The sequence below is a fragment of the Phaethon lepturus genome, unplaced genomic scaffold, assembly GCF_000687285.1.
Source record: "Phaethon lepturus isolate BGI_N335 unplaced genomic scaffold, ASM68728v1 scaffold21726, whole genome shotgun sequence".
NCBI classification, from domain to species: domain Eukaryota; kingdom Metazoa; phylum Chordata; class Aves; order Phaethontiformes; family Phaethontidae; genus Phaethon; species Phaethon lepturus.
Genome location: NW_010548575.1, coordinates 930 through 12942, shown reverse-complemented (window position 1 = coordinate 12942; position 12013 = coordinate 930). Strand labels below are relative to the sequence as shown.

General features: G+C 35.4%; 1 protein-coding gene across 2 annotated transcripts in view; it reads right to left on the bottom strand.

Moving 5' to 3' along the window:
• The window catches only part of NAP1L1 (nucleosome assembly protein 1-like 1), a 15777-nt gene extending 4481 nt beyond the window's left edge, over window positions 1-11296 (bottom strand). Inside the window, exons 1-10 of one of the 2 annotated variants that reach the window (XM_010290023.1) lie at window positions 11266-11296; window positions 10717-10805; window positions 8054-8156; window positions 4709-4850; window positions 4159-4239; window positions 3782-3910; window positions 3206-3277; window positions 2403-2542; window positions 775-920; window positions 680-699 (exon numbers count right to left, since the gene is read on the bottom strand). In XM_010290023.1, the coding sequence (XP_010288325.1) occupies window positions 680-699; window positions 775-920; window positions 2403-2542; window positions 3206-3277; window positions 3782-3910; window positions 4159-4239; window positions 4709-4850; window positions 8054-8156; window positions 10717-10805; window positions 11266-11282 (939 nt within the window). In that variant the 5' untranslated portion in view covers window positions 11283-11296. Of the gene's footprint in view, window positions 1-679; window positions 700-736; window positions 921-2402; window positions 2543-3205; window positions 3278-3781; window positions 3911-4158; window positions 4240-4708; window positions 4851-8053; window positions 8157-10716; window positions 10806-11265 lie in introns of both variants that reach the window. The other variant, XM_010290022.1, reaches the window with a different exon arrangement.
• Between the last annotated feature and the right edge of the window lie 717 nt (window positions 11297-12013).

Genomic DNA, 12013 nt, shown 5'->3' with positions numbered 1-12013 from the left:
AAAAGCTTGTTTTTTTTTTTTTTTTTTTTAACATTATGACCATACAGCTTTTTGTGTCTGCGCCAACTGGAGTTCTAACAGCATGCTTCTGGAGGCTTTAATCAGCTTTCTCACTGAAGCTTCGTGATGTATTCAGCACTTAAGTGCTTTCGGTAGTGTTCCTCCTTACAAAAAGATGGCTTATTGCCAGTTTTGTACTAGTGAGCACACAGAGGAGTGGGCTCTTGCAGTTTTCTATTCTTGTGTTATTACCTTCTCCAAGAGTTAATAACTTGGAATTTTTAACAGAATAAACTACAAACCAGATACATGCAGCCATTACAGAAGATCATCCAAACAATGCCTGAAGGGAGAGACTTACACCACCCATTAGGCCAAAAGCTACTAACAAAGATCACTACGTTTGTACAACTGTAACAATTCACAAGGTAGCTTTCAGGAGGAATAAGCTGTTAAAGTCTACTAAACTGAACTCTACCATTCAACTCAAAAAATTCTCCTTCTAATAAAGAAAACTCAAATACATATTATTCATCACAAGTATTCTCAGTTAAATACAGAAACAGTTAAAGCTGACGCTGTTTAACAAATTCCCAAAAAATTTCAACAAATGCTTTGTATATAAAGGCATGAATTCTTCTACTGGTGTTTCCCCTCCACCCTCTTATTTTAAGTAAGCCAACTTACCAGGTCTTGGGAAAAAAAAGAAGAAACAAGTGAGTAAAGTACATACTACTTTTAAAGTTAATGCAGATAAAGTAATATTCAGTTTACCTTCAGGAGGACTAAAGAAGTTGAAGAAAGAGTCATTGGAAACAGTTTTTGTCACTGTTCTAACTGTTCCGCGACCCTTATGTTTCTGCTTCTTCTTAATGGTTTTCAGAGTAACATTCTTTCCTTTTTTCCAGTCTATTTGGCAACTGATGAGGAAAGAAAAAGAAAAAAACAAAACAGCTGCAGCTTAATATCATTCTACTTGTTACAGGTACCTACTGAGTCTATCACAACTGCAAGAGATACAGTAAATATGAAATATTAAGGTATTATTTATTCAGTGCTATCTTTTCATTAGTCTGTATGTTGAGAACAAGAGTAACAGGTTCATTTTAGGATTGAAGTGTTTTCACCCAAAAGTTCTTCCTTCCCTGCTCAATCTCTGAAATGCTAATTTTCATGAGCTACCACATTCTGCCTAGTTTCCTATCAAAGAATGGCATCACACCATTTTTAGAGCTACCCATCCATTTATAAAGTAATGTAATATTTAGTCATGTTAGTAATATGCCAAGGTTTACCAAACCAATCACTGTAAAAAAAGTCCTTAAAATAATGCATCAGGCAGATGTGTGGTTTTTCGTTGTTTTTTAGTTGGTTGGTTGTGGGAGTTTTGCCACCTTTTGTTTGGGTTTTGTTGGTGTTTTCTTTAACTCTATCCTGCTTACAAAATCAGGCTCACAGGCTTGTCTCACATAAAAAATTCTGTGGACATGTAAATGAAAAGTCACATCAATAAGACTGCCTGCATTTGCAGAAGTTTCCTTTAAAGACTCAAAAGAAGGGGATAAGTTGTTCTGGGATAAGAAGAGGCTGTCTTCCTTAAAACTCAAAACAAAGACTAGGAATAAATAATTTTTACAGAAGCCGAGTGTCATCTTACAGCGACCTTTGCCAGGATTTATGCTTTTCAAAAACAGTCCAGAGGAAGACAAAACAGTTTTATCAAAGCTACTCAAGCACTTAAGACTAAATCTTACAGAGCAGTTGAAGAAATATGTTGCAAGAAGTAACTGGGAAATGAAGCGGTAAATAAAAGTCAGTATCAGTAACTGCAGAGTAACATATGGGTAAAACCAAGCCTGACTGCAGTGATAGGCTCTAAATTACTTATCACTCAGAAGAGCAGTCAGATCATCAAAGAGACATTAAGATGAAAGCAACTGAACAGGCTGTAATGTACAAGTCAGGTTTCTCTCGTCCTTCTGGTCGCAAGAAAAGGGACATGAACAGAATGCATGTCAGAAATACAAGAAGATTAAAGAAGTGATCAAACAAATTTTTTAAAAAGCTACAAAAAGCTACCTGCAAAAAGATAACACCATCCACCTTTCAATTAAACTTTAGTGATTGCAGAACAGTATTTCTAGATAAATACTGATTACATTTATGTATATGCATATGTAATATCTTATATATTAAGTTGCATCATTTAAAACATGTAGTTTTATATATGGTATTGAAATTACTGAAAAGCACTAAAAAACCTCAAGTCAAACCCAGCTGTTTACAAGTTATTAGATAGCAGTATCTTTTCCAGCACCTTCCCAAGATGCTGTAAGCCTACAGTTGCCTAATGCTAAGGAAGAAACTGTTACATTGTCTTAAAGTTATTTATTAGCACTTACCCTGTACAACCCATGATTTCTGGTCCATCAAAAGAGAAGGGATCAGAATCATCTGGCTCTGACCTCATTCTATACGTCTTTGTCAATACTTCATTTGTGAAGTAGTCATTTGGTTCAAAATGAAATTCTAATGTGAAACTCTTAAAAAGAATTGCAGAGTGACAACTTTAGGAATTTAGCAACACATACCTTTAACTTCTAAATACCTAAAACCCAACGAAAAATACACATGCAACAGAATATATTCATCTCCTCCAATACTGAAATGGTGCACACATGTAACTTATTCTAGAATTTGCTGCCCAAGTTGTAAAATAAATATGCAAATGTTTTCATTTACCATGTTGATCTTGTGCTTATTAGTTAATATACTGCTTGCAGTAATGACACAAGATCTCCCAGTGTACAGCTTTCCTGATGCTAACATATAGAGAGAACTTCTAAGTTTAACATGTCAAAACTTAGCAATCTATCCAATTGCTGGCAAGGAAATTATAACCAATTATAACAGTTCAACAAAAAGTACCTGAAGGTATCCAAATTTAAAGGTGAAATTTAGTCATCAGACATTAAGGCCAAGTTATTAACTCATCAGAATATGAAGGTTAAATTAAGAATAAATTTATTCATCTGGTACTGCAAGACTAGTACTAGTCCTTGTACTGTTTTTCAGAAGACAAGCAGCAGCTGTATATTTCTCATGATTGCCATAAGACAATTGGCTATCACAGACCATGCTACTAATATACAAGTTAAGTCTTAAGATAACACAAAAATAATCTTGTTTACTAGGTTAAACTAACCATAGGCTGTCCAACTTCTGAAAACTTCACTTTTATATCTTTTAAGTGTTTCAGGATAGGTTCATCATGTTCCTGTAAGAAAACAGAGTGTATTCAATTTTCATAACATTAAATTGTACACAGATTTAAGACCCCCCCAGAGATAAAAAGCCATACTTATTAAAATAAGTTTCACATTGGACAAGAACCTTGTTACAACACTGAAACATTTTCATGAACGTGACCAGCAGATGGCAACAACGGCCATAGTTTCCACTGCAGCACGCAACCTAAATCCAGGCTAACACCAGGTAGTTTTTAGCAATATCCAATACACATCTCATACATACACTCCTATAAATACAGGAAGTGTATTAGTAAGGTAAAATAAGTTTAACAAATAACACAGTAAGAAGGTATTTCAGACTGGTCTGTGCTGTCAGTTGACTAATGTACCAGAGATGACATCCAAGTTCTTGTTCCATTTTCATTCTCCAACAGACACATCAAGTAATGTACTGTTTCCCTTCCTTTTTTAAGAAAGACACTTGGATTAAGTACTAACGCAACTTCAAACAAGCCTGGACCGCCTCCTACCTGAACCATGTCACTGAGCAAGTCCACGTTCTTGAATACTGTCAGCCAAAACTCAGGAATTCCTTTAGGGTCTTCTTTTTCTTCATCCTTTTTTTCCTCTTCAAGTTTGGCTTTCTCTTTCATTTCCCCCTTGATAGAATAAAAATGTTAGTTTTTCTTAATTTTAAAAAAGAGTCCCCACAAGGTTCGTTTTATGTTTGATACCAGTACAGATTAAGTTTCATGTGCACACTTTAAGCAATCATTATGAATTATCATTATAAGCAAGCAATCATTATGCACCCACTTTTTTCTTTTTTTTTAACTTTAGTTACTGTATCGAATCTTGTTTCATGCTAAAGCTTGAGATATTGATGAGAACCAATTATGATACTCACTGAAATTTCCTCTTCGACATCTGCTTTCCATTCACATTCTTCCTCTGTAGGTTCATAAATTGCATTGATGATTTCACTTCGCTGGAAAATTAAACCAAGAATATTTTCACATTTCCTAGTCATTGCAACCAGCAATGCCCTAACTAATAAATTTCTAATCCTAAAGTTACACAATTAGTAACACACTAACTATTTATGAAAACTTTTCTTCTCGCCCTAGAAGACGACTCAGCAATTAAGAGCTTTTCATCACACTAAAATAAGCACCAAAGTTCCACAGGCACCAGAGGTTACCATATCATCTAACATCTGCTCAATTAACAATTTGAGGCCTGCTATATTGAAGTGATTTAGGTAACCATGGAACAGACTGAACTTTTCTTCCCCTTAATCTTAGTTGATATTCACAGGGACAGTAAAATGGTGTCAATTGAATTGAATGGGCACATATGAGACCAAAATAATTCAGAACATGCATAAGCTTTCAATTTATATTCTCTTGTGTTTTAGCTAAAGCTTTTAAGTACAAATCAGATTAGCATTAAAATACCTTGTCAAATAAGGGCTGATAGAGAGCAGCATATTTTCTTTCCAGCTCATGAACTTCCTCATAGAACTTTGCTTCTATCTGTGCACACTGAACTTGAAGGTTCTTGAGAGCATTCACACGTCTTTTAACAACTTTAGGCAAGCTGAAAAATTCAGTGACAGAACTGTTACTAACACTGCAATGCTAAGCACGCGTTGACCCCTCCTTAGCCACTCCTCCCTTAACCAACTCGCATCAAAACAGATTTTGCACTCTACTTTAAGCTTTAGAAATCTGAACAAATCAAAAACTATGACCCACTGTACCACGCGGATTGACTCTGTTAGCACAGGCTCTTAAACTGAGGCTTAACCTGGATTAGAACCAGAGTATTCCAAACACCTGGATCAATCATGAGACAAACTTGTGCAATAAAACTTCACACTAAAAACAAGTTTTACATTATCAATAAGCAGCATAGTAAATTCATACAACTGAGCAGAAATAAGAAAAGTCTAATCACTAACTGGTTTGGTTTTATGAAAGAAAGTCCAAGACTGTTCAATTATTACTTCACTAAGGAAGACACTCTTCAAAATTCACATTTTTGTTTCACTAAGGAAAGCAGCTGGTACTACTGTCTTCTAACATATTAACTTTCACTCCCAAAATGAGCTAGAACAGTTTTGCTAAACAAGCCACTGCATTACCCATGTATAAAAGGAAAGCAATTAATGCAATCCTCACTATAAATACTTGTCAGCTACAACTCTTTAATACTAGTTTCACTTTAGTACAGTACACTAACATAGATTTACTGTCAGGACAGAAAGTTATTACACCAATGCTACTGGTGAGATTTATGGGTAGATTGCTGATAACCCCACTGCCTGTGAGGCGAGCCAAACCCCAGCATATGGCTACAGAAGATTACCATGTTAACTTCCCATATTTATTTTATTTAAGCAGTTGGGCCACATTTAGAACACAGTAGTAAACAACTACTTTTATTTGTTAGGACCAGTTTCAGGTTAGAGGAAGTAACCAAGAATATGTTAGCTTAGTTAAACACTGAAAATTCGCATTAATTAAAGCTATCTTACCTCTATTAGGTAGGACAAGCACATGTTTCAACATCTTTGTCCACCTTAAAATGCAGAACCCTTCTCCCTGATGCTCAACACAAATATACTACTTCTTCTTACTAAGATAATATACAGACCACCAAGAAATCAAGATTTCCCTTAACCTTCCAATTTAGGCAAAAGTATATCTGTTACATGAACTACCAAAAAAGCTTAAATTTAATCATGTTCATAAAGGGTTGATAACATTCTTGTTACTCTGACATTCTTGCAGAAGTTAGTCAAGTTAATGACTTGCTGTAATCTTCAAGTACAGTATCAGAACTAACAGCAACTTAAGTAACAAGTTCAATTTGTTCAGGAAAAAAATGTTAAGGAAGAAAATTAATACAACTGCATAGATAAGTCATGCAGCAATCATCCACTTAATGACACATGCATATATATTTAGAGTAAGAGTACTGGTCCTAGCAATTGCATGTGAAAACTGTGAAATTTCTAAGAGGTGGTGCCATATGTGCACAGCACATCCAACTCTGGTATGTCAGAGTAAAGATTTTAACCCCTTTCTTAAAGAATCCAGAATCTTGTGCATGTGTCAAAGCTACATTTTGTGACAGTCCACGCCAACTAGTTCAAATTTCACAACCTGTACATCCACTACCTTTATAACCTCTGTTCTTTTAAAAAAAGGTAGTTTAACGAAATAGACAGCTTTTACAGAGTAAATCCAAAATGGAGAAGCAGACCAAGAAGTATGAACTGGACTGTGTAAGTACAAGAGCAGCAAGTAAAACCTGTTGTTCTAAATACAAGCCCCTAGTAAATGTTATAATTACACAAGAATACAGCCTCCTGTGAGCAAGCTGAGGGAAATGCTACTCTATGAAAGTAAGTTTCATTAAAATTATTGTGGCCAGGCACAGGTGAAGAGGTAAGTTATTGGATAGCTGCCAGGCAACTAGCAGATTCTAAGCCTGAGCAGACAGATACTTTCCTGGAACCTGTTTAGTTTCCTACCAGCTTATGCATCTAGATCCTTAACAGTCCACATAACAGGCTTTTAGGATCCCAGATTCCTGATGACTTCTGTGCCACCTCAGTGTCTAGACTCTGTAGATAAATAACCTCAAAATAATACTTGGGAAGACATATAAGAGGCACCTGTAAAGCATGGTTAAGCCAGCATACATATGTTGAGAAAGTGCAGACACACACATTTTCTAGGTATTTTTGTACTGCAAGTTAGGTAAGCATTTTGTAACAATGGCAAAGTTGCAATGCTTTTGTGACAGAGAATACACTACTGTACTTTGAACTGTTAAAGAAATGTTACAGTATCTTAGAGAGCAGCTGACTAGAAGAATGCCATGTAAATCAATGTTACCACTTTTGTTCACTTCTTAGATCAAGGACCTGGAAGATTAGTAGAGGTTAATTAACATCTGTTGAAAAACAGAAGAAAAATACTGGATATAGAAAGTCTGTAGTGTACAGTATGTAGAAGAGAAAGAACCTGAGTACCCTTTGACTCCATGCTCTTTCTTGGGCCAGTATTTATTAGGGAAGGCTGTTAAATGGGCTTTTCCACCATGCTATTATCTATAACAGAAAAGTAAAGTGGTGTGGGTAGGAGTAGCAGCAGCAATGCCCTCAATGTTACTCAGTAGTTGCCCCGGATCAAGTCAAAAGCAATGTAGGACCCTATCACAGCAGGAAGGTTGGATGTTTTACAATTCCTGTGGATGTGGTGAAACATTTGTACACAATCAGAAATTACATAAGAGAGCCAGAAAATTCTATCTGTTAATGCAGATCAAGTAAAGAAAATTTTAGCAAAATACTGTTGGAAGTTTTGATACGTTAAGGAGACCACATGAAGTACTGATACAACATTCTGAATTTTATCAGCTCCTGGCTTGACTATAGAGATACTGGGTCTCCACGTATTTGTCCATCCTTAAGAATACTGATATTTCACGATTAAGGCAAAGCTACAAAAGACATTCCAAGTAGCAGGAAAGTATGTTTTAAAAGAAGTGTGCCATGTTGTAACTGCAGGGGACAGGGTCAGCCACTGTAAATATTTTAGCATTCTTTTCTTCATAAAAGCCCAAATAAAAACTCTTCAATTCTGAGATGCACTACGGGCAGACTATATCAGTCTTCCAGCTATCTGGGCAGCACAGTTATTTACGGCTATTAATCCTACAGGCAATACTGTTCAGAAACCAAAAGAACCATTTATACCACCTTTGCTCATACTGAACAACTACTGTACCTTTCTATATATCCTGTAGATGTTCCTACCAGACCATCAAGTCTTTCCTGAAGGGCTGCAAGAATCTGAGGGTTTTGCATCATCTGCACAGTCAACTGCCGAGCTAAATTAAAAAAAGAAAATTATGTAAGTGCAAAGTGCATCTTTTGGACTAATCTTGAAAGAAAAGTTACTTAAATACTACAAAAGAGCAGTAAGCTTACTATATATACACTTGTAAAAAGAAACATAGGCAAAGAAGTATTTCAAACACTTCTCCATTTTGGAAGCATGGATCAAATACATCCTATTCTGAACATGGAAGCAGCACCTGGATTAAGAAGGCCACTATTCAGCAAGCTGAGCTTTTTTGTTAAAAGGGAAGGTTTCATATGATGCCCCTAAAAGCATCAGTTTTGCCTTGACTGATTTTGAATTCATTAAGGAAAGGCAAGGTACAAGAATCTGTGCTTTTACTTTAAGAAGGGAATAAAAACTGGAATTCAGATTTTCATTCCATTTTAGGTAACTGGAAAGGAATATGACAGTTTCAAACTTGAATTTAAAACTGCTTTACAAGTCTATGTTTATCTAATTTTCCCTGCAGAAGAATAAATTATTAATTAGAATAGCCTGACACATTACTGACTACAGAATACCACTACTAGGTGCTTGAAGTCTATAATCTTCACAAAGAACTTTGTCCAAATGGGAAACCTGTTTCAAACTACAAGGTAGAAGTACACTTTAAAAAAAGACACAAATTCCTAGCCTAAGTGTTCTCATTAACCATATTAACATCAGCCCTTTTACTTCTGCTCAAAAGCTGTGCCTAAACACGCAGAAATTAATTTCACAACTTCATGCTTTTAAAGAAGAATTTATGATCAGTTTCTATCATGCTGTTTTGCCTTCTTCCCCCTATTGTCAACATCTACAGATAGGCAAATGACTACTTTGCATTCCTTATAAGATACTAGATTTATATAGCATTCTTCTGACACCTTCAAATTAGAGTGAAGCTTTTGAATCCTACCTGATGCACAAAGCTTTTGGCAATAGCATACCATTTTCCATTTCTATGCCCTTCAGTACAGTAACCGCATATGAATATTCTCTTCCACTTGTATATCATAGCACTGAAATTACATGCTGAAAAGTTATATTTCAAGCGACATACAAAAAAGCAGTCTTGTTTCTCCATAATGATTGCAATCAGTTCTTATTTTAGCAGTAGAAGTTGTAATTACTTCTTAAAGGTACTACCTCACATTAGTTAACGCTACTCCTTATCAGTGTATCTAGTCTTCTCTGGTCTTATATTCATGAGTCTTTCCTAGACACTCAAAAACCTGCCCAAATGTGCCATTTGAGTATGTTGCCAGTTATTCTTTAATACCAAATCAACATACAAATCATACACATGGTATGCCAGTGCCAACAGTCACATCCTCTCAAACTGAAATCCGACCACATATTCTATTTTGCAAGTTCTTGGATCTATGAACACTATTTCTTCAGAGAGGTTTTTCCTGAAAGCGTGAGTGCTTTATTTAGTGTTCACAGAAGGACCTTTGACATATTTAAATATGAAATTACCTAGATTTAAAAAAGTGAATCAGTAAAATGTAAGGAAAAATTGTGCATGAAACTTGAAAACTAGACAAGAAAGAATTACAGATGCAAAAGAACTGCTTAACACTGTGTCAAGTTTCCCTACTACTGAAACATGTTTCTGATTTCTAAAATCCAATTTTCCTCCAAGATTCCTATAGTACAATTTCCTCTCAGATCCTCACCTACAATAGCTGGGATTAATCACTAAGAATACATATTACTCAGCTCTAGGTTCCTTTGGGACACTGGAATACTTACCATTTAATTATTATAAGCTGTTCTTCAGCTGACCAGTGTGTTCCAAAATTTTGCAATCCAGTTTTGAAAACACTTCTTTCAATAGATATAGCAAAGCCTCTAACTTGAGCAAAATTATCCTACTTTTCTTTAGTGTAATTATTCTGCTCAAGCAATCACATTATGTGGCACTATCAGCAGTCCAAATAATTTTGGTGCAGAGATTATTAGTTATTTATTTTAGCTACTTGCTCTTCAGATTCTATTTTTGCCCCCAATCTTTAACTACAAAGCATGAATAAGACTGTTCAGTACAGACAAAATAAGTATTCTGATATATGTTCAGGGTTTGGGTTTTTGAGGGAAAAGATAGAAGGATTTATTCATTTTAAGAGTTGTAACACTAAGCATGATTTTTGTTCTGCTCACAATCAAACAACTCAGCAGCAAATTACTATCAAAAGAGACACACACACATATATGGACCTGATTTTTTTCTACCCAAAGCTTCACATTTTAAAAGCTTTTAACTGCTGTTAGTTTTAAAAGAATCTAGTCACATACCCACAATAATCCTTTCTTCCCCAATTATACATCCTTACAGGTGGCCAGCGCTGCCTGAACTGGTACTGACGATGACTAAAAATGAGTGACTGCAGACAACTAATAAAAATCACACACATAAAAAAGTCCTTGCTTCATAATTTAAATACAGTTGTACATCAGTAGCTATGTTTTACTATTTCCCATTATTTTAAGCAGTAAAATCCTTTTAGCACAATTAGAAAGCACATATTCAACTGCTCAAAAACCCTCGTTTTCAACATTACCTTTGCTGTTGGCATCTTCACCAGTTTCTTCTTCTTCTACTTCTTCAACATCTTCCATATCTTGTTGATCAAGTTCAGACTGTTCTTTGCTATTAGGAATATTTAATAACAGGATCAAGAAGTTAGTTTTATAAAATGCTGTAATAAGCTTAAAGAGCTCAAGTTAGAGATCATGTGAGTAGAAGCAAACTGTTGCATCAATTTTGATCAATGACAAACTAGAAGTCTTAATAGCCAAGAAAAGCCAGATTTGTCTTCATAGATTCAAGTTTCACACTGCGCAATCTCAGAACAGTTTAAAGAACTAGCAGCTTTCCAGAATTTTGAAGATTCCAACTAAAGTTTTAGATTTACTCACAATTGAGATCTCAAACCCATTTGGCAGGAGCAACTCAAGCTTTTTTTCCCCACATGCTATAAACCTCTTATCTTGCCACAGTGCCAAGGTCACCACCTAGACTCTATCTATCAAGTATCCAGATATCACAGCCACCCGAAGTACAGCATAGGACACAGTCAGAGCCTCAGTAACCCACAGATTTTACTTACTTGTCTATGTCTGCCATTTTCCTAGATTTCAAACCCTAGAGGGGAAAAAAACAAACAAAAAAAAATGAACAGCAGTATTAGACTTCGCTCACAAGTTCTAGAGGCAAATGCCATAATATTAAAAAGGAAAGAAACACAAACCATGCCAGCTTTAAGAAACAGGATAAATACAGATTACAGTCTGAAGAGTGGCGTATCTCCCACACACTTTTTGAGCTCTCACTCTAAAGCATGCAGAAATACTGCAAAACTTTGTTCTGGTTTAGAACCAATAGATATACTCACATAAATTTAAGTACTAGCAAAATGCCATGTTGCATTTTGTATCACAGGATTGTACTAATACCACAGATTGAAAACTAGTCCTGTCTAAGTCTAAAATTGAAATGCAACTTGAGAAAAAAATGAAGCAAAAAGGGTGCTAGAACTTTTGAATAAACAGTGATGTTTATTCATTTCGAGCGTGTAAATGCAGATGAAGGATACTTATAGATAAATCAGTTTCTTTTAATTCTGAAGATGCATTTTTGTGGATTTACTTTTAATCCCAACTTTACAAAACCAACCCAAGTAGTGTCTCAGAATACACAGAAAATTGCAACATTAAAAAAAATTGATGCCAAGTACCAAGCTGTTTAACATGACTAATTTCCATGTCCTGAATGATCAGAATTTTCTTATGTATCTCAGTATCATCATAAATACATTCCAGACACAGTAACTAGAAACATTATATGATGAGACTATT